The sequence below is a fragment of the Phoca vitulina genome, unplaced genomic scaffold, assembly GCF_004348235.1.
Source record: "Phoca vitulina isolate PV1807 unplaced genomic scaffold, GSC_HSeal_1.0 scaffold6, whole genome shotgun sequence".
NCBI lineage: Eukaryota > Metazoa > Chordata > Mammalia > Carnivora > Phocidae > Phoca > Phoca vitulina.
The window spans coordinates 47,384,049-47,406,160 of NW_022589709.1; the positions used below are offsets into that span (position 1 = coordinate 47,384,049).

Here is a 22,112-nt window from a genome sequence, read left to right on the forward strand (position 1 = left end):
CTTCTGGCATGTTCACTTTCAATCAAGTTCCATGCAAACAGCTTTGCTTTCAGGACGAGTAGGCAGATGTGGGCTCAAAACAAATGCTAAAATTGGGAGCACTTTCAGCCCACGGCAGGCAATTTTCAAGCTAAGCACAGAAACAGACACCAGTGATGTGGGCCGTGCAGCAACATTTCGGCTGGGTTGCACAGCCGTGACCCGAGTGCACACTGGCGGGTGAGAGGCCCCAACACAGGGGGCGGTCCTGTGCCTTCCCTTCTTTGCCCGCCACTGGCTGGATTTTTGTGGAGATCCCACCTTCGGGTGGAATACAGATGTAAGTTGGGCTGAGATATGCACTTCTAAAGAAGATCCAGGGTGGAAGAAGGAAGAAAGGAGGGCACTAATGAATAATAGGTGAGCCTGGGGCAGATCGAGGTGGGGGGGTGGGGTGGGGGAATAAAGTGCATTCATTTCCCTTCGAGGTTCATCGTTTTGCTCACTTTGAGGCATAGTTCCTATTTCTCTTCTTCCCCTTTATATCATTTGAAGTTTTCTTGCCAGGAAATATTGCAAGGCTAGCATTAGCACTGCAATGACAATAAAACTGGACAAAGGTCACTAGCATTTTCCACACGGTGTGCCCTGAAATGTCTAGCTGATCAGCAGTGAGAGAGACCTATGGCCTCAGTAGGGACCTAATGGATGAAGCTGGTATTACGCAATGAGGTTGTACAAAGTTGTATCCTGAAGTGAAAAGCCAAAAATGTATAAACTATTGGCACAGAATTCTTATTCAAGTTTGCCAACTGTTTTAAGTGTTAACATTATGCAAAACACATGCAAACATCTTTCAAATTAAAGACAGATCAGTGTCTCCCTTTTCCTTGCCGATTAGAATTTTCAAGACTAGACACAGCAGCACTCTTGGCTCCTACAGACATCGTGTACACACACACACACACACACACACACCACACGCTGAACCTGTCAGACTGACACTGAAGTGTTTTACCCATGACTTTCTTAGGCCTGTTTATGACTGACTAATATTGCTCATTTACCAGTGCAAAATAAAAGAAAAATCTATGATTCCTTTGTTTCACCTCTTCAGAAAAATGCCACAGAGCTCCCTGGTCTCCAGTGTTAATTCTAAGCTTTCTACTCACAGCATTTCCTTTATGGGAATCCACAGGATCAACTGTTCTCAAGTTCCAGTAGGAAGAAAAGATGTGCCTGTACACCAGTCTACTCTTAGGTTTCAATATGAATCACATAACTGATCATTTTCAGAACCCAAACGAGGGCGACTCTAGGAACTGCAGAAGACCACACAGTGTTGTGTTCTCTGTTCACTAACCATACCCTTGGCCTCATACAGTTTTTCTTCATTGCCTGATTTCCTTATTCATTTTATTTTTAATCCAGCTGTACCATGTTCCTGTTTGAACTACCACTTTAACTACTGGTTAGGAACAGGTAGGAACAAGATGGGAAGTAAATACATTAAAAGTAATCAGAATACAGCTACAGAAAGGGAAAAGAAATAAAGATGTAAAGGGGATGGAGAACCATCTATCATGCTAATGGACATTGAAAGAAAATCAGAGCAGCCATATTTATATCAGACAAACTCGATTTTAAACCAAAGACTGTAACAAGAGATGAAGAAGGGCATTATATCATAATTAAGGGGTCTGTCCATCAAGAAGACCTAAATATTTATGCCCCCAACTTGGGAGCATCTAAGTATATGAATCAATTAATAACAAATATAAAGAAACTCATTGATAATAATACAATAATAGTAGGGGACTTTAACACCCTACTTATAGCAATGGACAGATCATTTAAGCAGGAGATCAACAAGGTAACAATGGTTTTGAACAACACACTGGACCAGATGTACTTAACAGATATATTCAGAGCATTTCATCCTAAAGCAGCAGAATAGACATTCTTTTTGAGTGCACACGGAACATTCTCCAAAATAGATTACACACTGGGTCACAAATCAGCCCTCAACATGTACAAAAAGACTGAGATCATAGCATGCATATTTTCAGACCACAACACTGAAACTTGAAGTCAACCACAAGTAAAATTTGGAAAGACCACAAATACATGGAGGTTAAAGAACATCCTAGTAAAGAATGAATGGGGTAACTAGGAAATTAAGGAAGAAATAAAAAAGTACACGGAAGCAAATGAAAATGAAAACACAACAGTCCCAAACCTTTGAGATACAGCAAAGGCAGTCCTAAGAAGGAAGTGTAATGCAATACAGGCCGACCTCAAGAAGCAAGAAAAGTCTCAAATACACTCCCTGAAGGAGCTAGAAAAAAGAACAGCAAAAAAAAACCTAAAGCCAGCAGAAGGGAAATAATAAAGATTAGAGCAGAAATAAATGATATAGAACCAAAGGAAAAAAAAAAAAACAGTAGAACAGATTAACAAAACTAAGAGCTGGTTCTTTGAGAGAATTAATAAAATTGATAAACCCCTAGCCAGACTTATCAAAAAGAAAAGAGAAAGGACCCAAATCAATAAAATCAGGAATGAAAGAGATCACAACTAATACCACAGAAATACAAACAATTATAAGAGAATATTATGAAAAATTATATGCCAGCAAACTGGGCAATCTGAAAGAAATGGACAAATTCCTAGAGACATACAAACTACCAAAGCTGAAATAGGAAGAAACAGAAAACCTGAACAGACCCATAACCAGCAAAGAAATTGAATCAGTAATCAAAAATCTCCTAACAAACAAGAGTCCAGGGCCAGATGGCTTCCCAGGGGAATTCTACCAGACATTTAAAGAGTTAATACCAGGGCGCCTGGGTGGCTCAGTTGGTTAAGCGACTGCCTTCAGCTCAGGTCATGATCCTGGAGTCCCTGGATCGAGTCCCGCATCGGGCTCCCTGCTCGGCAGGGAGCCTGCTTCTCCCTCTGACCCTCCCCCATCTCATGTGCTCTCTCTCTCTCATTCTCTCTGTCTCAAATAAATAAATAAAATCTTAAAAAAATAAAAATAAAAAAATAAAAAATAAAGAGTTAATATCAGAGTTGGGGGGAAGATGGCAGAGGAGTAGGGGACCCTATTTCAGCTGGTCCGCGGAATTGAGCTGGATATCTACAAACAGAATATCGCAGGCAGTTGGTTTTGAGGTACAAAGCGGGGAGCCATGATTCTGCGGGCAGATATCGGAGGATAAACGGCAGCAGGAGGGTGCCTGGCCGTGGGGATCCTACACCGCCGGTGAGCAACAGCCTCGCGCGCTGCGGACGGGGCACAGACTCGCAGACCAGTAGTGGCGGGGAAAGGACTCTAGGGCAGCCCCCGGGACGGAAACCCGGAGCGGCGGGGTCGCGCCTGCGAACTGCAGTCCCTGGGATGGAAACCCAGAGCAGCGGGGTCGTGAGCGCTCCAACTGGGAGCGGCTGGCGGTTTTAGAAGCACAAAGGGCAGAGACGCGCCCCGACCTGGAGGCAGGACTGGGAGCGCTGCGGAGGGGCGCACAACCCAGGACGCTGCAGTTTATAGCAGCACGGACAGAAACCGAGACGGTGTGGCCTGGAGAGCTCACTGAAGAACAGACTGAGGTCTCTCTGCTCTGAGGCAGAGGGTTGGAAACGGTCTCTTCTGCTCTGACTCGCGGAAGAGACGCGGAAAGCTGCCAGGGAAAGCTGCCAGAGAACAAAAGCCCCAAAGACTGATTCCCACTGAGCCCATCCCCCACAGGGCAACTCCGCCCAAACAGGGTTGCCTGAGTAACAGCGCAGCAGGCCCCTCCCGCAGAAGACAGGCTGGGAAAACAAGAGGCCAGCAACCCTAAGGTCCCAAGAAAACAGGTGCATCTTGCTTGGGTTCTGGTCAATAATTTGGACTCTATACATTCCCTCAAACACCCATCAACAGAACGACTAGGAGGAGGAGCCCCCAAAATAGAAAAGACTCAGAGATTATGACTTATGCTGCAGATTTACAAATGGATGCAGATATAACTAAGATGTCGGAGATGGAATTCAGGCTAGCAATTGTGAAGACAATGGCTAGAATGGAGAAATCAATTAATGGCAACATAGAGTCTCTAAGGGCAGAAATGAAAGGTGAATTGGCAGAACTTAAAAATGCTATCAATGAGATCCAAACCAATCTAGATAATCTAACAGCTAGGGTAACTGAGGCAGAAGAGAGAATAAGCAACCTGGAAGACAATATAATAGATAAAAAGGGAAAAGAGGAGGCCAGGGAAAAACAACTCAGAATCCATGAAAATAGAATCAGAGAAATAAGTGACACCATGAAGCATTCCAATGTCAGAATCATTGGAATCCCGGAGGGAGTGGAGAGAGAGAGAGGACTAGAGGAGGACTAGAAGATGTATTTGAGCAAATCGTAGCTGAGAACTTCCCTAACCTGGGGAATGAAACAAACATTCGAGTCCTAGAGGCAGAGAGGACCCCTCCCAAGATCAAGGAAAACAGGCCAACACCCCGGCATGTAACAGTAAAACTTGCAAATCTTAGAACCAAGGAAACCATCTTAAGGGCAGTTAGCGGGAAGAGATTCCTTACGTACAGAGGGAGGAACATCAGAATAACGTCAGACCTATCCACAGAGACCTGGCAAGCCAGAAAGGCCTGGCAAGACATATTCAGGGTACTAAATGAGAAGAACATGCAGCCAAGAATACTTTATCCGGCAAGGCTTTCATTTAGAATGGATGGAGAGATGCAGAGCTTCCACGACCCGCAGAAACTGAAAGAATATGTGACCACTAAGCCGGCCCTGCAAGAACTATTAAGGAGGGTTCTATAAAAGGAGAAAGACCCCAAGAGTGATCTACAACAGAAATTTACAGGGGCTATCTATAAAAATAACGTCTTCACAGGCAACATGATGACAATTAATTCGTATCTTTCAATAATCACTCTCAACGTGAATGGCCTAAACGCTCCCATAAAACGGCACAGGGTTGCAGATTGGATAAAAAGACAGGACCCATCCATATGCTGTCTATAAGAGACTCATTTTGAACCTAAAGATATATCCAGACTGAAAGTGAAGGGATGGAGATCCATCTTCCATGCCAGTGGACCTCAAAAGAAAGCTGGGGTAGCAATTCTTATATCAGACAAATTAGATTTTAAACTAAAGTCTGTAATTAGAGACACAGAAGGACACTATATCATTCTTAAAGGGTCTATCCAACAAGAAGATCTAATAATTGTAAATATCTATGTCCCCAACATGGGAGCAGCCATCTACATAAGCCAACTGTTAACCAAAATAAAGAGTCATATTGATAACAATACATTAACTGTAGGAGACCTCAATACTCCACTCTCAGCAATGGACAGATCATCTAAGCAAAAAATCAACAAGGAAACAAGAGCTTTGAATGATACATTGGACCAGATGGACCTCATAGATGTTTACAGAACATTCCACCCTAAAACAACAGAATACTCACTCTTCTTGGGCGCACATGGAACTTTCTCCAGAATAGACCACATACTGGGTCACAGATCAGGTCTCAACTGATACCAAAAGATTGAGATTATTCCCTGCATAATCTCAGACCACAATGCTTTAAAACTGGAACTCAATCACAAGAAAAAATTTGGCAGAAATTCAAACACTTGGAAGCTAAAGACCACTCTGCTCAAGAATGTTTGGGTCAACCAGGAAATCAAAGAAGAACTTAAACAATTCATGGAAATCAATGAGAACGAAAACACATCGGTCCAAAACCTATGGGATACTGCAAAGGCGGTCCTAAGTGAGAAATACGTAGCCATCCAAGCCTCACTCAAAAAAATAGAAAAATCCCGAATTCACCAACTAACTCTACACCTTAAAGAACTAGAGAAAAAGCAACAAACAATGCCTAAGCCATGCATTAGAAGAGAAATAATTAAAATTAGAGCAGAAATCAATGAATTAGAAACCAGAAACACAATAGATCAGATCAACGAAACTAGAAGTTGGTTCTTTGAAAGAATTAATAAGATCGATAAACCACTGGCCAGACTTATCCAAAAGAAAAGAGAAAGGACCCAAATTAATAAAATTATGAATGAAAGGGGAGAGATCACAACTAACACCAAGGAAATAGAAACAATTATTAGAAATTATTATCAACAACTATATGCCAATAAACTGAGCAATCTGGATGAAATGGAGGCCTTCCTGGAAATCTATAAGCTGCCAAGACTGAAACAGGAAGAAACTGACAACCTGAATAGGCCAATAACCAGTAACGAGATTGAAGCAGTGATCAAAAACCTCCCAAAAAACAAGAGTCCAGGGCCTGATGGATTCCCTGGGGAATTCTACCAAACATTCAAAGAAGAAATAACAGCTATTCTCCTGAAGCTCTTTCAAAAAATAGAAACAGAAGGAAAACTTCCAAACTCATTCTATGAGGCCAGCATTACCTTAATCCTGAAACCAGGCAAAGACCCCATCAAAAAGGAGAATTTCAGGTCGATATCCCTGATGAATATGGATTCCAAAATCCTCAACAAAATCCTAGCTAATAGGATCCAACAGTACATTAAGAGGATCATCCACCATGACCAAGTGGGATTTATCCCCGGGATACAAGGGTGGTTCAACATTCGCAAATCAATCAATGTGATAGAACACATTAATAAGAGGAGGGAGAAGAACCATGTGGTCCTCTCAATTGATGCAGAAAAAGCATTTGATAAAATACAACATCCTTTCCTAATTAAAACTCTTCAGAGTATAGGGATAGAGGGAACATTCCTCAAGTTCATAAAATCCATCTATGAAAAACCCACAGCGAATATCATCCTCAATGGGGAAAAGCTGAGAGCCTTTCCCTTAAGATCAGGAACACGTCAAGGATGCCCACTCTTGCCACTACTGTTCAACATAGTATTAGAAGTCCTAGCAACAGCAATCAGACAACAAAAAGAAATAAAAGGTATTCAAATTGGCAAAGAAGAAGTCAAACTCTCTCTTTTCGCAAATGACATGATACTTTATGTGGAAAACCCAAAAGACTCCACCCCTAAATTACTAGAATTCATAGCAATTCAGTAATGTGGCAGGATACAAAATCAATGCACAGAAATCAGTTGCTTTCTTATACACTAACAACGCAACTGTAGAAAGAGAAATTAGAGAAACAATTCCATTTACAATAGCACCAAAAACCACAAGATACCTCGGAATAAACCTAACCAAAGAGGTAAAGGATCTATACTCTAGGAACTACAAAACACTCATGAAAGAAATTGAAGAAGACACAAAAAGATGGAAAAATATTCCATGCTCATGGATCGGAAGAATAAACATTGTTAAAATGTCTATGCTACCCAGAGCAATCTATACCTTCAATGCCATCCCAATCAAAATTCCAATGACATTTTTCAAAGTGCTGGAACAAACAATCCTAAAATTTGTATGGAATCAGAAAAGACCCTGAATCGCCAAGGAAATGTTGAAAAAGAAAAACAAAGCTGGGGGCATCACGTTGCCCGATTTCAAGCTATATTACAAAGCTGTGATCACCAAGACAGCATGATACTGGCACAAAAACAGACATATAGACCAATGGAACAGAATAGAGGACCCAGATATGGACCCTCAACTCTATGGTCAAATAATCTTTGACAAAGCAGGAAAAAACATGCAATGGAAAAAAGTCTCTTCAATAAATGGTGCTGGGAAAATTGGACAGCCACATGCAGAAGAATGAAACTTGATCATTCTCTAACACCATTAACAAAGATAAACTCAAAGTGGATGAAAGACCTCAGTGTGAGACAGGAATCCATCAAAATCCTAGAGGAGAACATAGGCAGTAACCTCTTTGACATCGCCCACAGCAACTTTTTTCAAGATAAATCTCCAAAAGCTAGTGAAACAAAAGCAAAAATGAACTTTTGGGACTTCATCAAGATAAAAAGCTTCTGCACAGCAAAGGAAACGGTCAACAAAACAAAGAGGCAACCCACAGAATGGAAGAAGATATTTGCAAATGACACTACAGATAAAGGGCTGGTATCCAAGATCTATAAAGAACTTCTCAAACTCAACACCCAAAAAACAAATAATCAAGTCAAAAAGTGGGCAGAAGATATGAAAAGACACTTCTCTGAAGAAGACATACAAATGGCTAACAGACACATGAAAAGATGTTCATCATCATGAGCCATCAGGGAAATCCAAATCAAAACCACATTGAGATACCACCTTACACCAGTTAGAATGGCAAAAATGGACAGGGAAAGAAACAAATGTTGGAGAGGTTGTGGAGAAAGGGGAACCCTCTTACACTGTTGGTGGGAATGCAAGTTGGTACAGCCACTTTGGAAAACAGTGTGGAGGTTCCTCAAAAATTTAAAAATAGAGCTACCCTATGACCCAGCAATTGCACTACTGGGTATTTACCCCAAAGACACAGATGTAGTGAAAAGAAGAGCCATATGCATCCCAATGTTCATAGCAGCAATCTCCGCAATAGCCAAACTGTGGAAAGAGCCGAGATGCCCTTCAACAGATGAATGGATAAAGAAGATGTGGTTCATATATACAATGGAATATTACTCAGCCATCAGAAACGATGAATACCCAACTTTTACATCAACATGGATGGGACTGGAGGAGTTTATGCTAAGTGAAATAAGTCAAGCAGAGAAAGTCAATTATCATATGGTTTCACTTATTTGTGGAACATAAGGAATAGCATGGAGGACATTAGGAGAAGGAAGGGAAAAATGGGGGGGGGGTAATTGGAGGGACAGATGAACCATGAGAGACTATGGACTCTGAGAAACAAACAGGGTTTTAGAGAGGAGCGGGGAGGGGGTACTGGTTAGCCTGGTGATGGGTATTAAGGAGGGCACGTACTGAATGGAGCACTGGGTGTTATAGGAAAACAATGGATCGTGGATTACCACGTCAAAAACCAATGATGTATTGTATGGTGACTAACATAACATAATAAAATTAAAAAAAAAAAATAAAGAGTTAATACCTATTCTTCTCAAACTGTTCCAAAAAATAGAAATGGAAGGAAAACCGCCAAACCCATTCTATAAGGCCAGCATTACCTTGATTCCAAAATCAGACAAAGACCCCACTAAAAAGGAGAATTACAGGTCAATAACCATGATGAACATGGATGCAAAAATTCTCAATAAGATACTAGCAAACTGAATCCAACAGTACATTAAAAGAACTATTCACTTTGATCAAGTGGGATTTATTCCTGGACTACAGGGGTGGTTCAATATTCACAAATCAATCAAAGTGATACACCACATTAGTAAAAGAAAGGATAAGAACCATATGATCCTCTCAACTGACACAGAAAAAAAAAGCATTTGACAAAATACAGCATCCATTCTTGATAAAAACCCTCAACAAAGTAGGGATAGATGGAACATACCTTAACATCATACAGGCCATATATGAAAGACCCTCATCCTCAATGGGAAAAAACTGAGAGCTTTTTCCTCTACAGTCAGGAACACAACAGGGATGTCCACTCTCACCATTACTATTTAACATAGTAGTGGAAGTCTTAGCCTTGGCAATCAGACAACAAAAAGAAATAAAAGGCATCCAAATAGGCAAGGAAAATGTCAAACTTTCACTATTTGCAGACAACATGATACTCTATGTAGAAAACCTGAAATACTCCACCACAGAATTGCTAGAACTGATACATGAATTTAGCAAAGTTGCAGGATATAAAATCAATGTACAGGGGCACCTAGGTGGCTCGGTTGAGTGCAACTCTTGATTTAGGCTCAGGTCATGATCTCAAGGTAGTGGAATTGAGCCCAGGGTCAGGAAATGTGCTCACTGTGGAGTCTGCTTAGGATTCTCTCTCTCTCTCTGTCTCTCTGCCCCCTCCCTGCTGGCACTCTCTAAATAAATAAATAAAATCTTTAAAAAATATATTCTCTTCCTTTCTCTCTGCCCCTCCCTCTCCCATCACACATTCTCACTCTTGCTCAAAAAAATAATTAATTAATTAAAAATAAAGAAAGAAAAGAAAATCAATGTACAGAAATCTGTTTCATTCTATACACCAATAATGAAGCAACAGAAAAAAAAATCAAGGAATCAATCCCATTTACAATGATACCAAAAACTGTAAGATGCCTAGGAATAAACCTAACCAAACAGGTAGAAGATCTATGCTCTGGAAACTACAGAACACTTATGAAAGAAATTGAAGAGGGCACAAAGAAATGGAAAAACATTCGGTGCTCATGTATTAGAAGAACAAACATTGTTAAAATGTCTATACTACCCAAAGCAATCTACACATTTAATGCAATCTCTGTCAAAATACCACTAGCATTTTTCACAGAGCTAGAACACACAATCCTAAAATTTGTCTGGAACCACAAAAGACCCCAAATGGACAAAGCAACTCTGAAAAAGAAAAGCAAAGCTGGAGGAATCATGATTCCAGACTTCAATCTATATTACAAAGCTGTAGTCATCAAAGCTATATGGTACTGGTACAAAAACAGACATCTGGATCAATGGAACAGAATAGAGAACCCAGAAAGGGACCCACAACTCTATGGTCAACAAAGCTTCAACAAAGCAAGAAAGAATATCCAATGGAAAAAAGTCTCTTCAACAAATGATGGGAAAACTGGATAGCAACATGCAGAAGAATGAAACTGGACCACTTTGTTACACCATACACAAAAATAAATTCAAAATGCATAAAACACCTAAATGTGAGACCAGAAACCATCAAAATCCTAGTGGAGAATACAGGCAGCAACCTCTTTGACTTCAGCCGTAGCAACTTCTTACTAGACATGTCACCAGAGGAAAACAAAAGCAAAAATGAACTATTGGGACTTCATCAAGATAAAAAGCTTCTGCACAGCAAAGGAAATAATCAACAAAACTAAAAGGTAGCCTACACAATGGGAAAAGATGTTTGCAAATGACATATCTGATAAAGGGTTAGTATCCAAAATCTATACAGAACTTATCAAACTCAACACCCAAAAACCAAATAATCCAGTTAAGAAATGGGCAGAAGACATGAATAGACATTTCTCCAAAGAAGACATCCAGATGGCTAACAGACACATGAAAAGATGCTCAACATCACTCATCATCAGGGAAATACAAATCAAAACCATAAGACACCACCTCACATCTGTCAGCATGGCTAAATTCAACAACACAGGAAACAACAGATGTTGGTGAGGATGTGGAGAAAGGGGAACCCTCTTGCACTGTTGGTGGGAATGCAAACTGGTGTAGCCACTCTGGAAGACAGTATGGAGTTTCCTCAAAAAGTTAAAAATAGAACCACCCTATGATCCAGCAATTGCACTACTAGATATTTACCCAAAGGATACAAAAAAACAGATTTGAAGGGGTACATGCACCCCAATGTTTATAGCAGCATTATCAACAATAGCCAAGCTAATATGAAAGAGCCCAAATGTCCATCAACTGATGAACTGATGAATGGATGAAGAAGAGATGGTGTGTGTGTGTGTGCACACATGCACGCATGTGTGTGTAATGGAATATTAGTCAGTCATCAAAAAGAATGAAATCTTGCCATTTGCAACAATGTGGGTGGAGCTAGATGTACTATGCTAAGCGAAATAAGTCAGAGAAAGACAAATACCATATGATTTCACTCATATGTGGAATTTAAGAAACAAAACAGATGAACATATGGGAAGGGGGGGAAGAGAGAGGGAAACAAACCATAAGAGACTCTTAATGATAGAGAACAAAGTGAGGGTTGATGGAGAGAGGTGGGTAGGGGAGGGGCTAGATGGGTGATGGGCATTCAGGAGGGCACTTGTTAGGCTGTATGCAAGTGATGAACCACTGAATTCCATTCCTGAAACCAATATTGAACTGTATGTTAACTACCTAAAATTTAAATAAAATTTTGAAAAAAAAATAAGAAAGAATGATGTAAAGAAGTGGCCAGGAGCAAAGAAGTGGCATGGAAGGACTGGGGGGCAATTGGTGAGCGATAAGGGGGTGCACATTAGTGGATGTGAATAAGAAACAAAGAGGGTAGAGGAGCTGCCATCTCTGGAGGAGAGGTTGGCCCTAGTGTGCTTCATCAAGTGCCATGGGTCCCACTTGACACAATCCTGGAACTTCTCCAACACCAGAGTGAGAACAGCTCTGCATTTAACAATGACCTGGAACAGCAAAATGACATTTCTAATTCATGAACCACGTGGATAAACTAACTCTTGAAAATCTAACTGCAAATCATTTGTTTGGGGGAAATCCAGTGAAAATCGGGGCATTAAGCCTTCTACTATTTTTCTAATGTGGCAGAGAACCTAATTTTTTTTTTAAGATTATTTATTTATTTATTTGAGAGAGAGAGAGTTCGCACAAGCTCAGGGGATGCGGGGGTTGCAGAGGGAGAAGAGAGGGAGAGAAGCAGACTGTCACACAGGGCTTGATCTCATAACCCGGAGACCAGGACCTGGGCTGAGAAGCCAAGAGTCGGACGCTCAACCAACTGACCACCCAGATGCCCCTGAGAACCTAATATTTTTACCACACCATTATTCATAGGTTTTCTCCACCTTTGGCCGCCAGTCATAAATGTTCAATGCTGCCACATGACAAGCTCTCCAGCTGCCACGAGCTGAGAACACAGTGATTGCAACTCTGTCCAACATCTGCACTGACCAGTCCCTAGGAGCCTTTGTCAGTGTCCTTCATTTGGATCTTAATCCAGTTCTTTCTCATTTATCTTGGTCTCCCTGAGTCTAACTTGAATAGGGGAAAAAACTACTGATTCCCACCAGTGACCGCATCTCCATCCTAGATAGTAGGACAAACACTGGACCACTGCTACACGCTCTGGGCTTGGGCGTTGAAGACCAGAACTAGGGAACTTGGTGAGCAATGTCACAATCTATAACAAGTTAAGAGGAAGAATTAGCCACGATGGGCAATGGGCAGCTTGACTGAGGACCTCTAGAACCACGACATGAATTCAGACTAAACTCAAAGCCATGACATGCTTACTCCTAAAGCTCTCCTAACTCAAAATAACACAAGAATCCAGACTTACCCCCAGACTTCTATTTGCTGCAATCCAATTAAAGGAAGGAACAGACCTTCCCATATTCTGGGAAGTCCCTATACTTCCCAGGGCACCCTGCCCCAGGGGGCAGGTCTGTGATAAGCTTCCCTAAGTCGCTCTCTCCACAGAAGTTCCCAGGCACTGGTGCTGGATGGAACCCCAAATGTACTTATCAGTTTGCGTGCTGCCTCATTATTCCTGAGAAGAATCCATCATGATTCTACTAAAGCTTGTTGTTCTAATGACTTTTTAATTATCTTCCTCCTTCCCTCCTCCTTAGTTGCTAACTTGTCAATTTAAAGAATTTCTTGTTTAAAAGGGTGCTACTTTTGATGATGACAACCATCCAGTTAAAATTCCATTAAGTACTTCACTCAGGAGGCTTATTTTTAAATTATCTGAGCTAGGGAATATATAGAAGTTTCAAGCAGGTAGAGAAGCAAGGGTCTATGCTTCCATCTCGGTGATCCTTCTTGAAATCTGGACACTTTGATTAAATAACCCAATTTTTTTCTATGTCATCAGTAAATAAATCAGTTATCATACAGAAAAAAAAGCTATTTGCTAATTTGGCTATGAAATCTTTTTTATTTTCACCACAGAAAACACTAAAGCAACAAAAGTCACCTCCTCTAACCCCTACATTGTACTGAACTGCAAAAGGTAAGGTGACAGAACACAGGATCGTTGGTTAGTTAACTGAATGTTTTGCTTGACTCATTCATTGAACAAAAATTATACCTGCCAGTCACTGGCCAAGGCACTGAGAGTACACAGATGAACAAGATAGACAATGTTGCTGATCTTATGGAACTTACATGTCTAGGCAGGAGGAAGAACAAGTGCAAATGCCCTGAGGCAGAAATGGTTGAGCTGTTTCTGAGACACAAAAAGGAAGTCCCTGTGGATGAGGGAGCATGATGGGAACAGGGGTTGGAGAGAGAGACAAGATCCAAGTCTCATAGTATCTGAAGGCCTTGTGAGGGAAAACAGATTTTAATCTAAGTGCCACAGAAAGTCATTAGAGAATTTAATCAGGAAAATATATCTAATTCACCTTTTTAAAAAAAAACATTTTGGCTGTCATGGACAATGAACACTGTCTCAAATTTTATTTTTCTCACTCTATCTCTGTTGTAGTATGAAGCACTGCCTTGGTAACTAAACTTAAGAAGCCATCTTAATGCTTCCGGGCTGGGTCATCCTCAGCAGGGGAGACTGGAAGCAGTACTGGTGTTCAAGGCAGACACCGAAGGAGAAGGCTCTGAGGCCCAAGTTCCCAGAAAAGGGTGCCCACCTCCTACCTCTACACAAAGTATCATGTTAGGCTCATTACCAACCAGCCTTAACCAAATTCCATGAAGAACCTTCCAGTAATACCGTTCAGATAACGCGGTCTTTCCATACACAGCTGACTACAATCAGCCTTTTACTGTAGAAGACCCCAGCACAGCTAACTTCGCCCTCCTTCCCACACAGGCTAGAGTGACCTACAGGCATCGCCTCTTCTAACGAGCCATTGTATTCATTCTACTTTCTACACAGGAGTAGGAAAGCTATAAAGAAAGGGATCTAGGGCTCCAGAAGGAATGGTGGGGAAGCAGGTGGCCAGCAAACACGGGCTGTGGCAGCTGGATAATACCTCTTTGAATACTTCGTTTCAGCTTGTTACACAGATCCACGCGGGGGTTATCTACAGGCTCCTCTATAGATCCCGGGCTTTGTTCTGGAGAAGGAAGGCCTCTGCTAAGATCCAACGGTATTTTGCCAGGGTGCGGTGGTGGGGATGCAGCAGGGCTGTGGGTGGTGGTAGGACTGCTGGATGCTGAGCAGGTAGTCAGGTCCAACGCTCCTATCCTTGAGTTCAATGGAGAAGTCAAGGACAGCTTTCTGGCCCTCACTGGGGAGGACGTCCTGGACACAGCCAGCGGTGGTGGGGAAGAGAATTTGCGACACAAGCGTGGGGATTTGCCATCCACCAAATGTTCACCTCTATTGTTCTGGCTGGTGGCAAAAAATAATTCTAATGACCTAAAAATAAGAACAGAAGCCATTGACAGAAGATAGTTAAGTAAAGAGGATTCCCTTGATATCATTCAGAACATGCTCCCTACATTAAAAGGCCACAATATCATCACACTTCCGTTGCTGGATTTCCTTCATTTAAATGTTACCTATATACCACATACTTGCTGAAGGAATACAGACACATTTTAGGCCTTGTCTAATCCCTTGCTTACTCAACTGTGGCCCAAAGACCAGTAGTACTGGTATCTCCAGGGAGCTTGTCAGAAATGCAGAACTCAGGCTCCACTCCAGACATGCTAAATCACAGTCTGCAATTTAACAAGACTCCTGAGTGATTCTTAATGCATGTTAAAGTTTGAAAAGCCCAACTGTTTAAAAAAAAAAAAAAATAGGAAAGCCTAAAACAATACAGTTAGCTTCCAAATAATCATGGAGCAAGCAAAGATGACTTGGGGACTCTAGGCTTCTCAGCTTCTTCCATGGAGAACTATCTGTGACCTCTACCCACCCCCTTCTACAGGCAGGGCATGTAAGTTCCCAGGTGAGCCAGTCCTGTAGGAGCAGCGCTGCAGAGCGCATCTGCTCATCTGCATGGAGACCCAGGGACCGGGGGAGCCAACTTCCACGACAGGCAAGTCCAGAGCCTACCTGACAGGGATGGAGGTAAAAGGCCTCTTGTATATGTCGGAAAGTTTGGCCAGCACCACAGCTGCCGTAGTGAAAATACGATAGGTGTGCAGAAAGGTGTTGAGGAAATCGATACTGAGAAACCGCAAGTCTGTCAGCCGCTCCAGGAGGCGCTCCACGCTGGCGTAGCGGATCTGGGGCACTTTGCAGGAGTTCAGTGTTTTACTGAAGCAAATATCAGTGTCATCTTTATGAAGACGGGCATCAGACCTACCCACAAAGCAGGAACATAAGAACAAAACCGGGACATGGCTTCCTCTCAGCCACTGAGTATTTCAGTATTCCAAAACACAAACTTGCATGTGGGCTTCCCATTGTATTTGATAAAAGATGTTGATATGACTTATTACATGCAAGAAGGCAGGGCTATAAAAACATCAACTATGTCCTTATAATTTAGGAAGATCAGAATTAATTGCAGAGAAGGTAAGAATAATTCATTTCGTTCTGTGGATTCCTTCTGTAGGGGAAGAAAAATAATTTTCCCTCTACCTTTCTGAGTTCTTGGCTGAGACTCTTGTAATAAAAGACAGATTAGCAAGAGAAAAACAAACAGAAGTTTATTAACATGCATACCTCATGTACACATGGGAGATACCCAGGGAAAAATAAGCAACTCCCAGAGGTGGCTTAGAATTCAGGCTTAAATACCACCTTAATAAGGAAAAGGAGGGGGGGGCAGGAGGGGTAGGCCTCTTAGGGGAGAGTAAATGATTTTTAGGAAAGATGAATGGGCCCCTAGGAGACTAGATGGGATATAGGATAGTTTGGGACAGTTCGTCTAGGTGTGGGGCTGACTTCTAGTATCCTCTCTTATAATAAAAGTTGGTTGATGAAATTCTCAGGGAGGGGATTTATGACAACTGAGTGCCTTTTGGAGGATCTGTCTTTAGGCAAATAAGAGGAATTCAGAGAAAGTTTCTCCCTGCATTTGCTGTTTTTCAAGTGCCTACAGCTCAATCAATACGCCCAAGTGGCATGTTTTGGGGTGGCACATTCTGCTATCCTTCACTTCTCTCTCTAGTTCAATCACGTTTTATTAGGGAAATGAAACCAAATGCCCTATTTAGGAGGGGCATTGCTTATGTCTTTAAATCAGCATATCAGAAGTGTGCTTAATAAGTAATGGGTAGTGGGGGAGAGGGAGACACAGACATCACTGCTATATGTATGGTTATTTTTTTCCTCACTTCTAATTTTGTGCATTTGTGTCCCCCCCCCTTTTTTTCTTAACTAAACTGACCAACAGGCTATGTTATTAGGTATTTTTCCCTTTAGAACTGGCTCTTTGATCAATTCTACTGTTTTTCTATATTTTAATGTATTCATGTCTGTTCTTATCTTACTTTCTTCCCACACTTTCTTACAGTTTATTTTGTCATTCTTTTTCTAACTTCTTGAACTGAATGCTTAATTCACTCCATTCTTCCTGGCTCATTAGTGCATTTAAGTCTATCCATTTTATGAGTAGTACAGTTTAATCCATAAATTGTGTGAAATGTTATGTCTTCATCATTTTGCAATATTTTGTAGTGTTAAAAATATCTTCATTTAAAAAAAAAGTAATGGATGAGATTCTCCATGAACAGTATCCACCATTGCCCCCTGCAGTGTTCTGTTTTTTCTCATTCTGTAAAACCTCCCATGTAGCGGCTCCTTTACCCTACTGGATTCCCTGGGTGCCTGAGCAGCCTGTCCAGGTGGATGAGCACGCTAGCAGGAAGGTTCACACAGCAGCCCTTACAATCTGTGGCTGTGCTTAGAGCCCTCAGCCAGTGGTACACATTTGTTCGAAAGGGCAAAAGAGGCCAACAGAGAGGCAAAGCTTGCAAGAGGGGATGCCTGGAAGCAGGGGCTGAATCCAAGTGGGGCTCAAAGAAATGCACACCTTTGTTAGGACTGCCCAGAGCTTTCGCATTGCCTTCTGAGACCCCTTATTCCCCTCCACTGCAGTATCTCAGAACAAGGCATCAGTGAAGTCCTGGATTTCACCAGGACTTGATGAATGGACGTGCTGCAGGGCCCGGAACGTTCAGTAAGGCAATTGCTTGCTTAGAATCAGCTCACTTGTTGTGAGTGCCCTAAATTAGCCCCTTCAGCACTTCGAGGGATTTTAAATTGTATATTTATTTTCCTTCAAATAAAAAGGAATCAATAACTTTCTTAGCTTGCTCTTGGAAACTTCCCACCCCAACATATGCTTGGTGAGGCAAAAGTACTTCATTTACAGGCTCCAAGGAGCATTTTAAATGAGCAGCTTACCCCTCCTCAGAAACTAAGGGTGGCCCGTTTGTTTTAGCCACTTCATTGATCTCGAAAATACACAAGCACATCTTTTGAGATTCTTGAAAATGGCATGGGGCTCTTTTTTCCACTCACTATGTGACCCTTAATCAACTTTACTCTTATGGTTCTTAATTTTCTCATTAGGAGAAAGACCTTAGAACTTTCATGAATCAGTAAGTCTGTCCAGAAGATGGCTGATAGAGTATAATCACTTTCTCCCCCACCATTTTCCCATTAAAAATCTCTATTTTCTAAGAAAGGTGAGGTCAACTATTATTAAAAGGAAGCAAGCCTTACCCTACCCTACCCTAAAATGGAAGCATCACTTAAAGAGGTATTTTCACCTAATAAGTATCATAATTTTGCATTCTAATAATAGTTCTGAGCTTTGCAACTTTTGATTTTAATTACTTTACTCCAAACACTGGAAGAAATGGGGTACCTGGCTGACTCAGTTGGTAGAGCATGCAACTCAACAGGGTTGTGAATTCTAGCCCCACACTGGGCATAGAGCTTACTTAAAAAACAACAACAACACTAGAAGAAAAAAATATGTTGTGGCAACATTAAATTAAAATAAAACCGACTAATTATACTGCTGTCCTTCAAAATTATGATCATATTTTCCTTTTAAGAAAATAAATTAAATATGATAAAATTATTTAATTTTCTTTTATTACACTGAACGCAGTGTTTATTTCCTAAGGGGCTCTCAAGTGAGATATAATGCATTACTTAAACCTCCTGTGACAATAACAACTCCTTTTTGGTGAACTTAAAAAAGCTATCTTGAGACATGAAACCCAAATCACCTATTATAATTAAGTTTTAAAGGGAAGTGAGTACCTGCAAAGTGATGCCATGTCAGTAACAAGACACAATTAGGATAGTTTTTCTTTTAACTATCAAAAAAATGTTGTCTTTTTTTATTTCATGGTATGTGACCAAGGAGAGGCACAGGGAGGCACTAATACAGAATTTAGGGTAGAATAGGGCCACAGGGGGAACTATCAGAAGGAAAAGAGACTGCAAAATTATCCTCTTTCCTCTGACTGAGGAAAACCAGGCTCAGTAAGTCTGGGAAAAGTGGAATGAAGAAATATATGAGACTTTACTCTGCCTTGGGATTACGTCTAGAATAGGATAGATGGGCATCAAAACATGCGTGACTCTAACAGAAAATCTTTACAGGTTGCTGTCCTAGCAGGAGAGCAGTTCCTATTCATTCAAGCATCACTCTGTATACCCATAAGAGGGAAGTCCTGGTCTGTGTGTGAGGTAGTTACACTACGAGGTTGGATATGGACACTTGTCAAACGGACATCATAGGAGACAGAAGATGCCTTTGGGCACCAGCCATAACCAGTCAGACACAAAACTAAAATTTGTGTCTGTATTCATTTTTAAAGTCAACAAAATATATGTATAGCATATGTAAAGTAGCTCTAGGGTTTAGGAGCTTATAACTTGGCTGCAATGTCCAATTTACATATTCTCATTCTAAAGCAGTTGGGACTTTCATGGCTGTCTAGCCTTCAAGAAACTACTTTTAAAAATGAAGAAAAGTTACATATGCTATTTTGTGAAATATTAAAATAAGAATCCTATGGTAGAAAATTAAAATAACTCTAACCAAATGATGTGAATTTAAAAATTAAGTCACAATTTGGACCTTTTGATTGAATACTGCATACCTGGTCTTAATCTTAGCATCATACATTTTTAACTAATGTGGTTCAAAAAAACTATACTAAATCAAAAACCAAAAAGCTGAATGTTAAAGGAATCTTCACCCTAGAGCCTTAAAATGATTCTACCTAAAATGTTTTTAAATTTGACCAGTAATTTAAAATACTATCATTCTTTCACAGTTTATATTTTTCTGTAGTAATTACCGCAGGAGTATAACATACTCTGACTTCATCTGATACAATAATAAGTTCTAAAAGTTGTACTGTTGGGATGGTGCTAAGTACACTAATTTCCTATCAGAAGAGGAAAATTAACGTTATTTATTGTCTTAGCACAAACAGCTTAGATCTAAAAACAATCCACATTAAAAATGCATAGAAGACAAATATTTTCTTGGTTTCATGTAACTTTTTTTAAAGATATAACAGGACTGCTCTCAAAAATACATTTTATTCTTAGAATTTGAACTGCAAATAACCAAAAAAAAAAAAAAAAAAATGAGAACAGGGAACAATTTGGTCAGCTTCAAAATACTCCTGAAACAATTTCAGAATTTATAATCAAAAAAGTATGTAGAGACAAAAGCATTAATACAGAGAGCAATGGCACACAGTTAATGATATAACTTCTCATTTTAAACTACCATTTCCCTATTGACCACCTTAAATTATAGGATATGTTTTGTTAACAAAACAGAGAGACAGCATGATGACAGACTTGGGCAAATCCACATATGGGCAGTAGTAGACAGTACCCTGGGAAGGCCAATTGATTCATGTCAAGTGTCTTCACAATCTAAATATATCTCTACAACCAAATCTGAGTAATATGATTCAGACCCACTGGGAAGATGCCAAAAGAATGTGCCATACTTTGACCCAGCCTCTGACCTTGGATACATCTGGCTGTCACAACTTTTCATATTGAACTTGAAAAATCTCAATAGGCTTTTGTCCTGAATAAAAGCATATGTAACAGTATGAAAAACATTTTTTTATGCTATGAATCAATAAACATGAATCTGAAAAACCATTTTGATAGTCTTATTATTTATAATAGCATACCATGAATTACTGCATTACTGTCAAGAAACATATTCACAAAAATGAAGCAGAATCCTACTGAAGCAATATTTTATGCAGGGCTTTATGTTCTCTACCAATTCGACTTGATTAAAATGTAAGGGAAAGGATTATTACACTTACTTAATCATATGTGGCACAGTAACCTTGGAATTCTCTTCAAATACTATAGTCATTAAACCATTACACCGTATATTGTCCACACACTGCGAAATTAAAAAACAAACAATTTCAACCCACATGAAAACCTAGGCAGATCATATAGTCTCAGAATCGTTTATAGCCACAAAAACAAGTTGAGTTTCTCATTTTGTCTCTGTGCACACACACACAGCAGCACGTAAACATTATACATTGAAGAACGGATTCAATACCCAGATACCCAAACTGTGCACCTGGCAAACACCTGAGGATAGATATAAGAGCTGTATTCTCCTGGAACGTACTGCCTAAGGACTCTGGCCCCAATGTCACATCATCACAATTCTCTGCCAGTAGCTGCACCAGTTGAGAGGTTTATACCTTCTGACAGTAACTGCCTCTGCTGTATTCATTCTCTGCCTGAGGGTGGTCTGGGGCAGGCTGAGTAGAAATGATGGCTTTTGTGGATGGAATTCATCTTCTGTCTCACTAGTAAGCTCTATGCCTGCTTCTAAGGTGGTTTTTTCTCCCCACACACTTTACTAGCTTCTCTAGCAGTTTCTATTGGCACCATGTTGATTTGATGAGGATGCATTGTGTAATTTCTCCTGTTTCTGGAATGCATGAAGCCCTGTTCATCTTTTTCTCTTTTTTTTTTAGGAGAAAAATTCAAGAACTTCTGCTAATTTCCACTGCCTTATTTACTTATGCCTTATCAATTTAAAAATTCCCTTTGCAATTAGAGAAAAGTTAGAGAAGGATTTATTTTGAATTACACATCTTCTTTTTGAACAAAACAGAAAATGAAAAAAGATTTAAGCGATTTTTAAAATCAGAACTTATTTCTAGTTACTAGGATACCATGTAGTGATTTATAACTGTAATTAAATGGTGTGAAGAGGTTGATTGGCGGAGGGTGAGGGGCATGGGGAAGAGTGTTGTATGGGGACAGGACTTAGACACAGACAGGGAGAGAAGAGATGGGATAAGTGATCCTTTACCCCAGTGGCCTTTTTTTCATTCTCAGTGTTTTCTAAAGCACAATGAGGATGCCACTTGAGTTACCAATGCAGGAAGTGAGAGGACAGAGATGGTGTTTAGTGGA

The 22,112-nt window shown here is 40.5% G+C and overlaps 1 protein-coding gene across 4 annotated transcripts in view; it reads right to left on the reverse strand.

Annotated features, from left to right (window-relative positions):
* Positions 1 to 22,112, reverse strand: part of RASGRF2 (Ras protein specific guanine nucleotide releasing factor 2) — a 235,850-nt gene that overhangs the window by 98,620 nt on the left and 115,118 nt on the right. For all 4 annotated transcript variants that reach the window (XM_032404089.1, XM_032404088.1, XM_032404086.1 and 1 more), the window contains exons 13-15: positions 20,990 to 21,072; positions 15,768 to 16,016; positions 14,734 to 15,122 (exon numbers count right to left, since the gene is read on the reverse strand). In XM_032404089.1, coding sequence (XP_032259980.1) covers positions 14,734 to 15,122; positions 15,768 to 16,016; positions 20,990 to 21,072 — 721 coding nt within the window. The remainder of the gene's footprint in view (positions 1 to 14,733; positions 15,123 to 15,767; positions 16,017 to 20,989; positions 21,073 to 22,112) is intronic.